We start from the raw sequence: 18,824 nt of genomic DNA, 5'->3' as shown, positions 1-18,824 counted from the left end.
GCTCTTCCTCTTGTTAAATGTTTGTTCTGGGTTATGCTTTAAATCTTTGGTTTTCATGTCATTCTTGGTCATTTAAAGCATTTTCCAGTGATGGGTCAATCATAAAAAAATTAAAAAAAATAAAAAAATCAACTTTTATATCTCCTCGCTTTGGTCTGCATACGCTACATTATGACATTCACAGTCATTTCTGGGTGCTGGATCTCATATTGCTCCTCGAGTCACTCTCAAATATGCCCAGACACCTGTTGTCTGAGTTCACACCATTCTTCCAGCCAAGGCTAGCAATGGATACTGTGGGAATCACACAATCACTCCCTTCCTGAAGCTGAATTTAACACGCCGTCGCTCCTCTCAGCGCTCACTGGGGGGAATGCTTCTCGGTCTGTTCACGCTCTGTTCTGGAGTTCAGGATCTGTTTTTGGTTCCCTGCTGTTTGGGTTTTTATGGTCGCTTTCCAGGCGGAGTGAACTAAATCATCGCAGATCAATTTTGCACTAGAAAAGTCGAGGCAAATACATTTTTATAGCACGTCATATATCAAGATAAAATTACAACAAAAAAAGGGAATGCAGAACAGATTCGTTTGTTACAGAAACAAAGATGGATAACATTTTAAATCACTCTTCTGCAACCTACACATACGTGCACGTTTCTCTTCTCACCTTCCTCCCATCATATCTGTTTTTTACTCCGATCAGCCATCCTTTATTCAACAAATAAAGGATGGCTTTATTATATTTAACATCTCACAGATGTTAAATATATATTAATATCTGTGAGACCAGACATTTTTAAATGTCAAAAATCAATTTGAGGATTTTGCCTCGGTCCTGTAAACCATCACAAGATCTTTCTGGTTCTCAAAAAAAAAAAGAAAAACACTATATACTGCTGATAGGATACATAATAGACATGATAGACGGCCCAAAAACTCTATTATGAACCAACAAAAAAAATTTTTTTAATTAATTTGTAGTTTTCTAAGTAGGCCCATGTGGGGCTTGTGATTATATCTCAGAGCAAATGAGGACTAAAATAATCAAAATATAGTTTAGATGTGATTAGAAGGCAAACAAACAAAATAAGTTTAAAAAAAATATAGCTCTAAAAACTTTTCTTCCACTCTGACGGCTCTGAACAGATAAAAGACGTCCAGATGCAGCTGATGGAGGAACCTTGACAACTCAGTTGCTTAGGCAGCTCATGTCTTCCGCACTGTTCAGATCACGGGGCCGACATAGTAATCAATATCCTTCTCCCTCTGATGCAGCCTCCACCCTGATCCCGTCTACATGTTTTCTTCTGCCTCGTCTTGTTCCCCTATCAGAACACCATCCCGTTCCGCGCTGCAAAGGCACGTCAATCGTTCTTTCAGAACTCAGTCTCCTGGTGCCGCTGAACTCTCAGTAGCCTGATATTTCCAGTTTGTGCAAAGCAACGGCCGGGAGATGCGTTGCTTTGCATGAAAATGTACCAGATGAACAAAGGTTTGATGAAACAGGAGGGAAATGTTCATAAACATGATTATTTTTTGTCTGAAAGAGCAATTATTAAGAAGGCACAAACAAAAACTAAAAGGAAATGACGGACAGGATCTCACATCATCTAGGAAGTCATTTCTTTTGCTGTGTTGTTTAAATGTGACATTCTTCCTCTGCTTCTATCTCTTCCTATAACATTTCCATTCTCTCATTTCCTTGATCTATCTCTCCATTACATTCACGTTTCTCTCATCGTTCTGAACAAACTCCCTCTTTCCACTCTGTACCCTCCAAGTGTGAGAAGGACGGTAGGAAAATTGTGCTGACTCAGGGTAATGCAAGAGTGGCATCAAGGACAAAGGAAACCGAGGGTTTGAACTCTTCTCTCCGTTCTCTCTTTCACAAACAGATATGTGAGTCAACCTGAACCCGTGCCGTCTTTATACTTAATTTATTTTTTTTGCCACCAGGCGCTTTTACCTCTTACTCATTCCTCTCCCTTCATTTATCTTAAGGCATTTTCTGATCAGCAGTGCATATTAAATACTGCCTTTTCTGCGTAAGACTAAAAAAAAGTAAATAAAAGCGTTCCTTAATAGCGCCTGAAACTGACACTACACAATGAAAAGGTTTTTTAGTGACACCTAGTGGGACAATTGCAGATTGCAGCTAATCCTCAATGCCTTACTCTTCCCTTATGCCAGTGGTTCCCAAAGATTTTCTGCCCCCCCCCCACACCTATGGATTACAATAAAATCTCCCCCAAAAAAGAAAAAATAAATCAACTGGGCACACATATCGTTCAACCAGACATAAACCTATACACATATTTTGTTTTCAAACTCCACTGAAGTTTGTTTTACACTTCAGGTTGCAACAAAACACTACAAACCATCTTTACACTGAAACACTTTTGTGTAACTGGTTTTTTTTTTTCATTCATCCATACCGCTTCCCCCCGCTGCAATGGCACTGCGCCCCTCTAGGGGGCGTGCCCCACACTTTGGGAACCACTGCTTTATGTGGAAGTTTAATACTTTCCAAAAGAGTTAAATTCGTCTTAATCAAGCTGTAAAAGCAGCAGGATAAATATTTACATTTGTAATATTGTGACCTCTGTCAGGTGAAGTAAATAACTTGATTATTTATGGGATAAATTAATCTTTGATTCTAAAGTGTTGGAAGAAATGAAAATAGAGATGAGGATTTGAGAGTTTGATTCGGGCAGTTGCAAAAAACTAGAGCAAAAAATTGTTACAAAACAGTTTGAGAAAGACAGAAATCAGTTTAAGGTAAACTTGACTATCGGTGAAATTCTTTGGACAAACAATTTGATCCGACATCTTTGCTGTAGGATTTTGATTTGTGTCAGACACAGCAGCATTAGCTGGTAGAAAATGGAGTACCAGCACCAAATTAGGCAGGTGCCCAGTTTCAACGCAGCAGGTCGCCCGATCCATGAATCAATTCTATTGGTTAATTTGACAGGGAGTTAAGATTTAAATGTGTTGTTAGCTTCGATCTAATTGGATGATGAGGGTAAATCGGTTTACTGGCCTCCTGCGATGGATTTCATGCTTTCCATCCAGCAAAAGTGAGACCAAGTGAGTGGAGAATAATAAATCTTTTAACCATCCAGAAGGATTTGAGAGCCTATTAATATACTTGCGTTTTTTTTTTTTCTATTTTGTAAACAAAGATGGAGTTACTGATGAAAGTTGTGCTGCATAAAAATGCCCAAAGGTCAAATTGCATCATTAACTCATTTAAATAGATTTTTCAAGGGAGCATTAGTATTAACATGCTCAGCCAATTATTATTTTTTTTCCCACAATGCATTACAAAGCCGTGAATGACAGCAGGATGAGTCAGGAAAAAACCTTTTAGAGGACTTTAAGCATTGTCCTTTTGTGTTGACTTTTCAACAGAATCTCATTTAAGTTGAACCTTTAATGCAAGTACATACAGTAGATGTCAAATGAAAATTTTGTCGTTTTTACAGAAGGTTTGATGTACGAATCACTAATTCGGTAATCTTTTGAGCACTATGAATCTTTAAAAAATAAATTTGATGGAAATGCAACACTACAGATACAAGCAGCAATAATTACGTTCTTAGCTTAAATCATTTTTTGTCTTATCTGTCACTTCATTTTTTTTCACCAAATGCTACCAATTTAAACCCTACATGTGAAACCATCTTTATAAAAGACTTTCTTTTTTACTGTAGACTTTTTATGAATAAAATTATTGTATTAAGCAGAAAACTTGGAGATAAGAAAGAAATCTTGCTATTTTTATCTCTGCTTCTTGGTAGTCGACGAGCTTCGCGGTGCATCTGCGGGATGTTGGCTTACCTGCACTCGAGTTCAAAGGACCCCATCTCATCTGTCTCCACACCTTGTCTTATCAGCATCGCTCTCTTATTTCCTCCAAGGAATTCGGCTCCAACCTCGACTTTTATCTTTCCGGTTGAGCCAAAGAGTAATTTTCCTTTGTCCCGAGTTACGTGACGTGGAACCGAATGTTTGCTTAAATCCCGGTTCTGGAAGGAAAGTTAGAAGTAAGAAATGTATGCGACCAAAATGAGACAAAGAGGAGAAACACTGTGACCGGAAGTTTGCGTATACTGTATGCATTCCTTAACCTCGCTAAAGTTTAGAATTATATAACTTGCTTTAATGCATTGCGACGTCGTTAAATCTCGCAAAGCACCTCCGATGATAGATTCAAATGCTCTCGTTCAAAGATTCGCCACCGATCTGGAGACGGTTTGCATCAGCGTGGAGAGCTGCCCAGGAGCAATCGACTACAGATGAATCATGTTTGAAGTGGATTCTGTTCCACATTTGTATTCCAGTCACTTCGGAGACACATCTCCACATGAACTCTCCAATCTCTAAAGAAATATATTGACGGGTTAGGACTAATAAACCAAGCGACAACAATGTGGAGACAGGCCAGTGATTTCTGGCGGTGGGACAACTGAGATCGTTATTTAAATCATGGTGTCAAGAGTTTTGCAACTGGATGGACGTGAGGTAAAGATTACTGCCACCACTTCTTGAGTGTAGTTTTCTCTCGTTTCTGCTTCGCCTTATCCGTGCCCAGATCGGCTCCATCCTTCTCTTCCTCCCTTTCTTTTTTTGCTGAGTTCACAGGTATGTCTTGCTCTCGCCTTTATCATCACTATTTTATCTTCTTTCTTTTATCATCCACCTTTGTCTTCCCCAAAACTTTTTTTCCCCACTTCTTTTGCCTCTTGACTCCAGTGGGAGAAAGGTGGAAGAGAAAATATTGGCACATTTTGGGCAAGTAGGAATCCTCGATAGATTTTGTTCTCTATATAAGGAGTTTTACTCTTACTTAAGGAAAAAGCCAAGGAAAGCATTGATTACTTTATTTTATGTTTTTTGGGTCAAAGAGCTGCTAATCCAGAACAATCAATCATTCAAGTTTTGGAGGTGCACTTTTGTTGCCAAAATATTCCAAGGCCGTTATTGTTAGAGATCATTTATCAAAAGTCTAAAGTGTTCAAGAAAAGAAAATTACTTAAAGCTCAACTCCAAACTGAGCCTAAACTAGTTTCGTTTGGTCCGATACGCAGATTCGTTTCGGACCAAACGAAGTTGCAAGTTATACAGACTTCAGTTTCGGTCTGGTGTGCATCAGTCAAGTGGCAAAGTGGGACCCTTGCACTGCATTAACAGAGGACCGTAAGCAGGACTAATAGTGCATTCACACTGTTTAGTGTGTTTAGTCCACTTTAATCAAACTCTAGTTTGTTTGCCTAGTCAGTCCAGTTGGTTTGGGGAGGTGTGCATGTGCAATCGAACACTGATGTGGACGGTCCACTTAGAAATTTAGAGCCCTGTTCTAATTAATATTTGGATGCCAAGCGGACTGGAACATGCTCCAAAAGCAGGAAGCGGACTACTTTTCACCCAGGGCATTTTGGGTAAATACAACCAAAAAAAAAAAAAAAAAACGCAGTAGTGTAGCGCTAGCAGGACAAATGACTCATGGTCTTTTGCCAAAAACAAAAGAAAAATCCAGCTACAATCTGATGCCATGCCATTTTTAAAATTCATTTTACATTTTGTGAAGAAGGAAGTAGCACTCGGTATATTTTGTTCGCCCTTCCCCCACCTGTTGATAAGCTGAAAGAAGTTATTACACTTTTCAATCATCTACAGAAAAGTCAACTTACTTGTAACTACAGTACAATAAAGTTACAAGAAAGAAACTGGTAACTTAATTGTTACAAGTTACTCAATAATTAAGTTAAGTAACTTAAGTAATTAACCAGTTTAAGGTGTTGAGCTGGTCTCCAAATTCTCTGGACGAAAGTCAAAAATTTGCAAGAAAAACCCACAAATTTAATATTAGTCTCTGAAATTTTCTAGAGAGAGTTTGTAAAATAGGGAATGTTCAATTTTTTTTTAGGAAAAACTGTTTCGTTTCTGGGGAAAGTTATTGTTATTCCAAAATGTAGATGTTTAATATATACGTTTGAATAGCAACGATCATATGATGTAAAAAAACAAAAAAAAACCCATCAACTTTAACTGAAAATAAATGTACTTATTATGAATATATTTTATACTTTTGTAGGAATTATTTTTATTTTACTCCTATCTTGTACCATAAGGTTATAATATAACCTTATATTGTAATAATATAAGGTTATTATAATGTGAGAATCTATGACTAGATGGCAGACTGGCAAAGTAATGTCGCACTTTGTCTTTTCTTTACGAGACAAGGTTGGATCTTTGCAAGCAATCTTAAACATCTTTCACCACATCAGATTTAGTTCCAGAAACCTTCAATGGTTGCACTTCAAAGCTCGAGTTCACGCATCTCTTCATTCTTACAGTTCGAGTTTGAGGGGGCCTTAAAAAAAGAAGAAGAAGAATGATGGAGCAAGGTCTTGTAATTATTCACTGATGTTACCAAGTGCCTTAAAGGAACAAGCGTTTGATGGAAATTAAAAGTGAAAATTAAAAGTTTAAGAGAGAGCGGAGCAGACAAGAAGAAGAGATCAGAGGCGAGGCGGAACAGAGGACAAAGCAAGGTCCCCCGGGTGGGAGGCGGTGTGAGAAAATGAGGAGGAGAAAACCAAGTGGAGTGGTCCGTCTGTCTGGAAGGACGGGGGTGGAGATGGACGATTATTAATAGTAATGTTTGATTAGCATGAGCCAAGCTGGAAAGCGATACGGCGGTGGAACATCGCGAATGGGAGCCCATTTTTCCTCCCAAAAATAGTTGTAGAGGACGTGTATAAAACACAAAGAGCAGAGCCTCTGATCTTTCACTGGACACCCCTGCTGCACCGACCCAACCCCCGTCCCACATCCAAAACCCACCATCAGCCAGTAACAAGGTAAAAATCAAAGGGCATGATTTAGGTGTGGAGTTTCATCCTCTTTACTGAAGCAGCTAATTTTTTTTTTTTTTAACAAAACAAAAACAGGGCTGCACAGTGGCGCAGTTGGTAGCACTGTTGCCTTGCAGCAAGAAGGTCCTGGGTTCGATTCCCGGCCCAGGGTCTTTCTGCATGGAGTTTGCATGTTCTCCCTGTGCATGCGTGGGTTCTCTCCGGGTACTCCGGCTTCCTCCCATAGTCCAAAAACATGACTGTCAGGTCAATTGGTTTCTCTAAATTCTCCCTAGGTGTGAGTGTGTGTGTGCATGGTTGTTTGTCCTGTATGTCTCTGTGTTGCCCTGCGACAGACTGGCGACCTGTCCAGGGTGTACCCCGCCTCTCGCCCGGAACGTAGCTGGAGATGGGCACCAGCAACCCTCCCGACCCCATTAGGGACAAGGGTGAACAGAAAATGGATGGATGGATGGATGGAAAACAAAAACAAACAAACAAAAAAAGACATTTTAGGGAAAACCGGGTTGCTCTAACACAAGGCTGATATTCACATTTTGAAGTGGTCTTAAGAAAGTACAGCAAGAGATTAACATGAAAGTCTTTGGGGAAATGTCCAAAAAGGCAATTTAGCCTCTTTCACGTCCTTCTTCATTAAAGCAGATCAGATTAAGATACAGCGAGAGCGTATCGGCAGAATAATTGCTTCGTGGCACTAAAAAGTAAAAGTTGGCGTGGTATGTTTTTCTGGTTAGAAATTTTCTAAGGACAAATTTGAATCGCACCTTTTAGGACTGGAAAAGCGTCTCCCGTTGATGGCTTCAATTAGATAAAATAATACATGAAGCGGACCGATTAAATCGTAACTTGCGTGCAATAAACAACGGTAGACTAAACCTTAAATATTCACGATCAGATCAACATGCAGTCTCAGTCGATGTGCAGAGCAGCATCCGAATGAAACACCTGTGCCTTTAAATACCGTTCTTAGTGACGCTTTCGGTATGAGATCAACTGAATTTTTTGTTTTGGAATATTTCATGCAAATGTGATTCTGTATACTTCTTTCATTACATTTTAATTCACATTTAAATGTGGAATTGTGGAAAATATAGATATTGTTGTTTTCTTTATAAGAAGGGTTTGTTGCCTAAATCTAATCCATTCCAGTAAGCTAATTAATGTGATAAAAACTTTATTTAGTCATTTTCTCAGCTTCTTTCTTTGTTTACTTGCACCCCTGGCTGTTCTGGTTCCTGCATGCTCGTGTAATTTTTACAAAAGAGCTGATAAAGTTGGCCCATGTTTAAATTAGGTATCATGCATGCATTGTGGAGAGAGTCCATTCACATTTAAGGAGCTTTAGAGAGCAATGTTTCATTGGTTTGCAAGCCAAAGCCAGGATAAGTGTGACTTGGTTTCCAAAGTAAATTTGCTTTTCAAAATGTCCTTCATGCCCGTGTAAAACAAATGTGCTCTCAATGTGAAAACCTTGAAAACAATAGTTTTTTGTTTCTTTTTTTGGTTTCTAGGACCTGCCTTTTTGCAATTCTATATCTATTTACTAGAAAAATCTTGCAAGCTTTACACAGGACAACGCAGCCAATGAAGGTAAGAACCAACAGTGATTAGATTAACGAGCTGTAAAGCTAACGGTGAGGATGACTTGAAAACATGTCAGTACTTTTGCACCTGTCCGCGGCCTCCCCTCTCGACACTCATCCTCCTGTGCTTGACTGCTGTTGCTGGCGAAGCCTCCCATCCTGTCCTGTACCTGTTAGAGGATTAAACCGTGGACAGCGGTGATAACAGCCAGATGATCCCCAGGCCTCCGCAGCAAGGCCCTCACATCCACTCTCTCTTTGTGCAGTAGCGCGTAGCTGCATGCACAAAGGTGCTTGTTTCTCTACAGGTTTTTGTCTTCCTGTTTGAAATTAAATCAATAGGAACTAAAAGCCGCGCTGAAAGGGAGCTGGTTTTAAAAAAAATGAGTCTCGGTTCAGATTACATTCTTTCACAATATATACAGTATATATATACTTTGTGAATGGCTTGTTGAAGTAGTTCTTGTTTTCCAATTTATCAGTCTAGGTCAGGCGTCAGTGAGCTTTTCAAGCAAAAATGTCATTTTCCCCCTAGGTTCAGCTAAACAAAATTAGCTTACAGCCACAAAAGCTATAAAAAAAAATTCTGTTTTTTTTTTTTTTTTTTTTTTTACAAAATCTGCTATTAGAAAATTGTTTCAATTGTTGTTTTGAATTCAACAATTTTGATTTTCTTATGTTTAACAACGAATAGCATCAAACATTTACATAAAAGGAAGCAATACATTTCCATCTTTGAAAACAATTGTACAAAAAAAAAGGAAAAGCAAAAACAAATTGGCAAAACATTAGTCTAAACAAGGAATATTAACTTTACTATTGGTGACATTCTTTGTGGAAATGTTATATATATATATATATATATATATATATATATATATATATATATATATATATATATATATATATATATATACGTAAGTGCATGGAAACGCCTTAAAACTGCTGATACCACCTGTTGTGTTACGTGGTGTTATATCACTCCACGCCACTAGGTGGAGCCGCCGACAAGAAGTAAGTGAGAAAAGGTAGGGAGCGTAAGAATGACTACGGTGAAGTTGCAAAAATACATGACGGTAAAATGCTCCTTCGTTTAGTTCGTGCCCGATATGCAACGTTAATAAATGCAGAGTTATTCAAGAACGTGTCTTATTTTTCCACAGCATTACACCACCATGTTTAATATTACCTTTATATGTTAGAACATTGCTCTATGCGTTAGCATTTTTGGCTAACCCATGTGGCTCTGAAGCCGTTGGAGACCCCTGCTGGTCGTGATGCTCCACTGTTTAATCACAATACGGAAATAAAACAAGTCAAGTCTTAAAGGTATCTTGGTTTTGTTATAGAGCACTTCTTCAGCTGGAATGACCATACTGACTATTTGTGCCCTCGATTACAGCAAAGGTTGTATTTTTTATGTAGGCCTAGATTTAGGAAGGTCGGCGTGAATCCAGACATCTTGTTGCTGTTCTATCCGGCTATTTTGAAGAGCATCATTAGATACGGTTTTATGTTTTTTTTGTTTTTAAGGTGTACCCTAACTAATGGGATGCATGTGTGCTTCTTTCTATGTGATAAATTCGTTGGTTTATGTTGTGTGACACAATACCAAGGCAGTTATTGGAACAGCTCTGGAGACCAAGACTAGTTTCCCTACGACGACTATAAAATGTGATTTTGATTTGATTTGACTTGATGATGGATTTATTGGCTTATAACAAACCAATACAGATTTAAGTCGGATTCAAGATTGGACTTTGACTGGACCATTCTCACACATCAACAAGGCTCCATCTAAATCATTTCTACGATTAGGGTTGTACTTCTGAAAGACGCTAGTTCAAAGACATCTGCAGCTTCTGTCAGGGTTTATTCCCGGGTTGTGCGTGACGTGTTTGAGGAGAACACATCACGAGGTGAACCAAGCTGTGACTTTTTTAAGGTTTAAATACTTGATTTTTGTTGTTTTAAAGAACTGCTTTTCACGGTCTTACAAAGGTCGGGTTAATAGTTGCCCGTTTGATCATTGTTCTCCCACCTGACCTCTCTTTTCTAGTGTAGGTGGACAGAAATGACTTGGTGGGTCTTCTAGTTGGGTTATAGTATTTTTTTTTTCTTGGGATGGATTGACCAGAGCTTTGTGTGACGTTAAATGTTTGGGATATAGCTTCATTTTGAGTGCCATTGATCTCAGTCTTACTGAGCCACACAATCCTACGAAACAATGCTCATAGTTCAGTGGGTTTGTGCCAGAACCATCACAATTAGCAGAAACAAAAACTAAAATCCTCTGCAGTAAAATCTACTTCCTGCTTTTCTGCCTACACAGCAGTGTCATGTTTCTCTGCGTCACCACCCTCCTAACACCTCTTACTTTATCCGTGCCACTTTAATGAACCCACACTCAAGCATGGAAGAGCTCGAGTTTCTTGAAATGGAGGCAAGTTGTTCTCTAAGTCTCCTTGGCACAAGTCGTCTTGGTGCTTCAGTATAAATACACACACGTTCACACTCATGCAGCTGTTCCACTCATACAACTGGAACAGCTGTGACTGCGCAGGACCGGTTAGGTTTCCCACACCTACTGAGGTGTTCCACATATCGGGCATTACGGACAGTCAGATCCTCAAGAGGGAAACAATCTTCTATTTTCTTCAAAGGGCGCAAAGCTGAAACTCCAGTAGAGTTGGAGAAGAGCATGGATGATATTTTATCCACCATTAATGTATATTGATAGATGTTCTCCATATATAAAGTAGACGTTAGTGTGTTATTCCGAAAACTCCACTATAATCTGACATTTTGATTAAATCGCCTTTGTCTGATAGACTTCCACATTAAAAGTGGACAACTTGACTTTTTTTTGTTAAATTAACAACTATGTTTGTTTTCACCAAATGCAAAATAAAATACTTTTTGTTTAAAATGAATATCTTTTATTCAGGATGCAAATGATTGATTCCTGTTAGAAATTTAATTCAACAAGGGTGGCATGGTGCGGTGGAGCAGATGGTGTGAGTGTGCACAAACGTCTAGCTTATTATGGTTTTGGTTGCGGGTGTAATGTGTAGTCAGTCACCTGTTAGCAGCAGACTTTATGGATTATGGATTGTTTATCAGACAATATGAAGTACAAATGGCCATGCTGACCTCAGGTAAAGGTTACAACCTAATCATGTCCAAACAGTGCTGGGAGCACTGGAAATAATTTATTGTTATCCTCTTGGTGATACTTAGTAGTAATGAGCAGAAAAATAATGTATGAAGTGTAGCTTGCAAGATAAAAAAAGGGTGCAGCTAAACAAATGAGAACATTAAAATGACTGTGCAAAAAACCCTCACACCTGCACTTGTTAAAGAAAGTACTAAACGAAGCCCAGATTAATAGAGAACACAGAACTTCAAATAAAAGGGGTTCTTTGTTCTCAAAAAGAAAGTTGCAAAATAAAAAAATATTAAAGTTATGGAGCACAAATAGTCTTTTGTCCCGTGACTGGTCCATAATAATACAGTTCATACATTAATTACCGAACATCTGGATTCTTCACTCACGTGGCCATAAGGTCGTCTTCTCTTCAAATATTAAAAGAAAGTCTCAAAAATGTCCTGCTCTTGCGTTTTACCAGTAAGAGTGCCAGAGTATGTAAACAAGAGTTGGTTTTTTTTATAAACTTCCGGTACTTTTAGGCCTCTCTGTTACAACAGCACCACACACTAACAAAAACAAGAATTACAACCAGTAGGTGAAATAAAAGCAAAACGAGATTTACAGATATATTTACAGGTACCCAATTGTTTTACTTGGTTACATATAGTAGAGCTGAAACTGATGATGGAGGGGGAAAAAATCTCATACAGATGTGGCTGCATTGGGGCAGGATGGCGAAACAAATCAACAGAATTTTATTTTTATTTATGTATTAGGATGTAGGAGTAGTGTAACTTTATACCGTAATGGCGTTTTCCACATTTTTCGTGATCCGGTGACGTTTGGATAAGCGTGGAGGTTACTGAGACCGCCAAGCGTGTCCGTGTGCTTTTATTGTCAGTGAATAACAAACATTGTCGCTTCAAATTGGATTAATGTACTCACGTTGTACGGTTCTGCTCGCAGCACGTTGCGATAAATCTATATTCTCCTCCTCGTTTTGTCTCGAATCGTTGGTTTTCCCCCGGGATATCTTCGTGCTAAAGGTCAGGGAAGGAGACGGGGCTTTTACAGTGACAGAGGATTGGATGTGTGGCCCACACAAGTTAAGCACTGTTCATTATTGATCTGTGTGCAGCAGGGTGTTACTGAAGTAGATAACACCAAGCCTCTGCAGAAGTACATCACCGGAGCTCAGTTTGACACCAGAGGAGAAAATCTATAAACTACTTCATATAGTCAGGAACACTTGACTTATTTCTTTGTACTTGACTAAACCGCCCCGCTTGATTGGCATGTTTTTGTTGTTTTTTTTAACCACAGAGTCAGACATGAAATCCCCAATTTGTGTTGTGTTTGAAGCAGAAAAAAAATGACATAAATAAATCCTACAGGTGGAACAAAATGATCAAAACAAGCTCAGAAGTATTGCCAAAAATGGCTGAAGAACCTGTTGGCAGAGGCAGCGCAGCTAGCTTCAACAGAAATCTAGAAAAGCAATAGTTCAAAACTTCTCTGGGCCATTGGTTAAATAAAGAAATGGTGGGGTTTTTTTTCTGTCACGTAGCAAATCACCTGTTAACACGACGGCAAAGCTGTAAAAATATTAAAACAATAATTTTACTCGAAAGTCAGCACTTGAATCTGGGAATGGCAACATGAATGTGTTCAATTCAATCCAATGTGGAAACACTTTATTGATGTCAAAGGGGAGCCAAATGTTGTTGTAACTCATATTATTTCAAAAGTTTTCTAATAATTCAAAATCCAGTTTGGCTGTCATGTTGAATTTTGAGCTCCAAACGTCTCATGTTTGAGTTCAAAGTATTGGAACAATTACATTGTGGACGCACTACCACGGCAGTGTTTACTGTATGGAGTGTTGAGGCTGTTTGTCATTGTTTTGTTTTGTTTTTTTCTGCACAAAAGTTCAGAAAACATACCAAAAAATAACCATGTGTTATCAAATTCAAACAGCTGGTGATGGTGTGTAAGTAAAGCCAAGTGGTAACGTGAATATTTTTCTGTTTCCTCCTGACTGGTCTGCAGATCTCTCCTTTTCTGCCTCAGTCAACTTTTTTTTAAACGCTTCGCTATAATCTGCAGTGATTTGGGTTTTTCCCTGCTTGGCCAAGAGGACGTCTGATGAAAGTGTGTGAAAAGTGTTCCCATTCCACTCTTGCTGCGCAAAACGTGAAAACACCGCTTCACTTAACTCTGTTGGTTTTGCTTAAAAAAATGTCTTTTTTAAAAAAAAATCAGTCAAGTGACACAACTGAGCATTAATCATTGCTGCAGTGTGTGAATTTTTAGGATTTAGTATTTTTTTACTTGACATTTTAGGCCAAACTATTATCAGTGTCTTGAAGAGGGTTTAATTGGTTGAAGTTGTCTTGCCTTTTACCGAAGGATTTCCCCATTAGCTATGCGTGACGTACTTAATTGCACTGGACGCTTACAAAACAATTATTTTTGAAAATCTGTCTTGAAGGTTTACTCAAATAGTTTAATCAGAAATCACGTCAAATCTAATGACTGCAGGTCACGCAGAAATGTTCCCCCTCAACAATTTGTTGACACGTTGCTCGTCCCCTCAGATGCCCTTTGTAGCCCTGACTCCCCCCGGTTCGCCTTCCTGGCGTTTCCGGGCTCTGGGTGCGCTTGCAATATGAAGAGGTGAAAAAGGGCATCAGAGGGTGACAACTTCATAAGCGGCGATCGGGTTCAGTCACACACCGAGTAAAAAGCCAAAGTGCCGTCAGGGCCCGGGCTCGCCTTTCACAGGGGAGACTCTGCGCGTCGCCTGGGCCGACGGGTGAAATTCCCCAGCAGTATTTCAGAGATGGCAGACGCCTCGGCTGGCCCCCTTTAAAGCCCCGCTGACTTTGCTTCTGTGCTTCATCAACTCAAATGACGTCACGCGATTAAAATGGAAAACACAGATCTGTTGTTTCCACGTTTGTTTGTTGGAGACGTCAGAATCCACAGCTGGTATGAGTGAACTGGTTTCTGCATCGTTTCCCTCCACTTCCACCTGCTGCAGCCGCCTTTAACTTTACACTTTTTCTAAACCGTCTCCAATCCATTTGTCACCCATCACTTCCCTCTCGCATGTCCTGATTTCCTGCTCCATTTCTGGAGCGTGTTAACGCGAGAACATTTCAGTACTGTCTCTCTCTCTCTCTGTTTCTGCAATCTTGTTTTTCACCTTGTCCACTCGGTTTCCCCCTTTTCCTTCCTTTTCTCCCCTTCCTGTTGTCTTCGCCAGCCAAGATGGCAATGAGCAGCATCCTCAACGCCGATGACATCAAGAAAGCTCTCGACGCATTTGCAGGTAAAAAAAAACAACAAACACTTGCGGTGGATCCGTAAAATCCAGCTTGGATTCCTCATAACCCAGTCAAATTTAAAAGAAGTTTTGTTTTTAAATTTTGTTTAAAACACAAACGTTTTGTGTGCGTGGCAGAAACCTTGGAGCAGGAGGACAGTTTCATGTTTTTAATCTTTACATACTCCTTGCAGATTTCAATTTAAAACCATTTTTCATTCAATCAGTTATTTTGTTTTTTTTTCTCTCCCCCCACAGATTCTTCGTCAAGTTCACGTCAGGAATGCGGTTTAACATTCCCGTTTGCATGTTAAAACATTACTTTGCACCTAAATCCTTCCAGGGGTCAGAATAATTCTGGAATTAACTAAATGTTTTTCTGTTTTGTTTTGTTGTTTTTTTAAATCAGTTTACTTTGTAGCAGAAAGGCCTCCCTGCATAAATGAGCGATAAATTATGCAAAGCCGAGTCTTTAGTATTAGAGGAAATGTATTCTGAGCAAATAAACATTTTATGCATGTCTACTTTCTTTCTTTTTTTTTTTTTAGGGACACAGAAGGCTTTCAGTTTCTGAAATAGAAATGGTGACTGGGTAATTTGTCAATTTAATCCGTATGATTACAGAGTTGTTTAAAAAATTGAATCACATTTAAAGGAGGGAAACTTGCTGCTGCAGTGCACAGTTTTTTTCTCCACTTTTGGTTTGATTTTAGAGGAAGATCGTGCAAACGAGTCGCCGCAGACAGGCATATTAAAGAGGAGGACACCATTTGTACTTTTGTCTTTTAGCTTTTTTATTAATCCACCAATCTAAGCCACAAAAATGGTTGGCTAGCATAGTGATTGATGAATCAAACCTAATCAGTTTTACTGCCATGGATGCAGAGAATCAGATTAAACCACACTAATGTGCAATATATATATATATATATATATATATATTAAAAACTTTGAAACATTTGTGTGCTTTTTTAAAATTTTTTTAAATCTGTGTCGTCTTTGTTCTTATGTTGAGGCAAATCTGCTCCAGCCGCAGGTTCTTTACTATCTTGGTGTTAACGTTAAGGGCTTGATTTTATTTTCTGCATGCTGGTTTGTATTTCATCTGATCTTTGTGGACCACACGTCCTGTTTTTGTTGTCCGCCTTTATTTCCAGACGCGTTCGGCGCTGAAGAAGACATATTACGAAGCTGAACGCACCGAGATAACACTGGGAGTTCTGATGTTGAACCATCTCCTGCGTCTTGTCTTTCTTTCTGAAGTTGCCGACTCTTTCGACCACAAGAAGTTCTTTGAGATCGTTGGTCTGAAGTCCAAATCCCCCAACGACGTGAAGAAGGTCTTCACGGTGCTGGACGCCGACAACAGCGGCTTTATAGAGGAAGAGGAGCTCAAGTGAGAAAAAAGAAAAAGAAAACAAACCTGACGGAAAAGCTCAAACCTATGGAGTGAAAATAGTCTCAAAATACCTGTGCGTGTAATACTGGATTTGTAATCCGTGTAAGCATCTTTGTGTGTAACTTTGGATAGTTGTGTCTGTAAAACATAATTTGTAAACCGTAAAAAGAACATTTGTGCGTAACTCTGGGTACTTGTAAATATGTGGTCAAATGCATAAACAAATAAGAAATTACAAATACAAAACAAAAGTACACACACACAATTGCAATTCCTACAAACGTTAAATTTCTACCCACAATTTTTTTTAATCTACAACCTGTTTCACAGAGACAGCTATCCAAAGTTACACACAAAGATGCTTACACAGATTACAAATTCAGTATTACACACGAACAGGTATTTTGAGACTATTTTCACTCCATACGAACCCAGCTGAAGTCGGAGGCACGTTTCCTGACTGAATCATCTGTTTCCTGTTCCGCCAGATTCGTCCTGAAGGGTTTTGCCAAGGATGGCAGAGACCTGACAGACAAAGAAACCAAAGCGTTTTTAAAAGCGGCTGACAAGGACGGAGACGGCAAGATTGGAATTGATGGTAAAAACAAAACGTCTAAATCCGGCTGCGAATGTCTGAATCCAAAATCACTAACAGAAATACAAACAGCAAAAAGACGAGGCCAAAACTACATCCAGCAGAAACTGTTGTCTTTAGTCAAATGGATCCACTTGGGATTAATGTCATAAATTTCCCAGACTGTGTTTTTCCTCTGATGTTTCGTCAAACCTCACATGCTTTTGTTGTGTATGAGTGTCGACACTAAAAGCCCAATTTCAAGGCGCTAAATCAGTTAATAAAATTTCCTTTAAATCATATTATATATATATAGCACTTCATATGCTAAATCAAGTATAGCATACTTTATTTACAGCTTAAATCAAGTACATTATAAAACGACACTGTGCCTGAAAAACGCATAATATTGTCCCTTTAATTAATTAAAGGTCAAAAGCTAAATGTTAAATCTTTGTACAAGATTCAAATTCTCCTGGGTGGCGCAGAGGTTAAGCACGGCAGACATAAGGAGGCCTGTCCTCCATGCAGGTTTGAATCCCGGCCTGGTGACCCTCGCTCTCTCTCTCTCTCATTACGTCACTAGAGCCAAAAAAACCCCCAACAACTTTAAAAATACTTACTTCAAAGGACTGGTGTGTTAAAACCATAATTTGATGAGAAAGTGTTTATCTCACCTACTGAGGAGAACTTGTCTTAAGAGTTAGAAAAAATTTGACTTGTAAGTTAGCTCAGTTAGCTAGCCATTCACGAGCCCCTGTTGGACAGCTCATAAAGCAGCAAACACACAACCTCCTGCTCTGGACTGAAGGATGTGACGGTTTGTGGGGGAACAACTCAAAGGTCTTGACTGCTTTCTGTTTCTCCAGAATTTGCTGCCCTCGTGAAGGAATGAACAGCCGCCCATCGCCGTGACGGATCGCCTCCCAGCCCTCACCATCCCGACTCCATGCTCACCCCCTTCCCCACGCCTCACTGCAACCTGCCCCCCACCCCACCGACCGACCCAGGCCAGAACCCGCTTCAAGCGCTCCTTCCCTTTAACCTCAGACTCACTGCTGTCTCCACAAAGTCAAACGCTGCAGTGAAGTCGGCTGTGCTACGCAGACCCTCCCCCTCCTCTCGTCCCACACCGCAGTTTAATAATTTATCCTGTTTTTTATACAAACTCTTCACGTTTCTGTTCATGTATAGATACGAAACACTCCTGCAACTAAAGTTTGTACTTTGAAGCATATGTAGATATTTACAGAGAGCATTTCCTTCCACTTCCTGACCTCACCATCTGTCTAATCTGCTTGTTCTTCTGTTTTCTTCTCTCCATCGACGTCACCGAACCCCGCCGCCCCATCCATCCATCTGCTTTCCATCTATCACTTTATCCCCCCGATAATGAGCTGTTGTAAAAAAACAAACAACACAATAATGGCAGAAGTCAAGCTGTGAAAGAAAATAAAAGAGTAAAATACAAAAAGTCCGGACAACGTCTTCTGATATGCTGGGTTTATTTCTTTTACTTTCAATCTACAGTTCAAGATTTTACACTCAGTCAGTCAACATTGGAAATAATGTCGTACAGAACTTTAAAAATGACTAAAATCAACCTTTGGGCAAACAAGATTTTCTCCAATTCACACAAGCTCAAAAATGTCCATATGTCTTGTTTGAACAACCTGAATCAGCCGTACAGCTGCTGATTTGAGATTAAGTTCAAAGATTTGGAAGTGACTGGGAAAAAAAACAACTAAATAAATTTTTAAAAAACAGCTGGTAATCCATGACAGGCTTTTTGATTCTTGGATCGTTTTGTCCAATTTTTTGTTTCAAGATCACATAAAATCCCAGCAGGATCTAAATTCAGATTTCTCTCAACATTTTTGAAAATATTTGGAGTGAACTTAAAA

At 39.3% G+C, this 18,824-nt stretch overlaps 1 protein-coding gene across 2 annotated transcripts in view; it reads left to right on the top strand.

Moving 5' to 3' along the window:
- The window catches only part of pvalb6 (parvalbumin 6), a 43,293-nt gene extending 24,469 nt beyond the window's left edge, over positions 1-18,824 (top strand). The window contains exons 1-5 of one of the 2 annotated variants that reach the window (XM_028042692.1): positions 6,740-6,870; positions 14,888-14,953; positions 16,211-16,343; positions 16,835-16,944; positions 17,790-18,824. In XM_028042692.1, coding sequence (XP_027898493.1) covers positions 14,893-14,953; positions 16,211-16,343; positions 16,835-16,944; positions 17,790-17,815 — 330 coding nt within the window. In that variant the 5' untranslated portion in view covers positions 6,740-6,870; positions 14,888-14,892 and the 3' untranslated portion in view covers positions 17,816-18,824. Of the gene's footprint in view, positions 1-6,739; positions 6,871-14,887; positions 14,954-16,210; positions 16,344-16,834; positions 16,945-17,789 lie in introns of those variants that run through there. The other variant, XM_028042693.1, reaches the window with a different exon arrangement.

Source organism: Xiphophorus couchianus, chromosome 16 (assembly GCF_001444195.1).
Source record: "Xiphophorus couchianus chromosome 16, X_couchianus-1.0, whole genome shotgun sequence".
NCBI lineage: Eukaryota > Metazoa > Chordata > Actinopteri > Cyprinodontiformes > Poeciliidae > Xiphophorus > Xiphophorus couchianus.
This window is presented reverse-complemented; position numbering and strand designations above follow the sequence as displayed.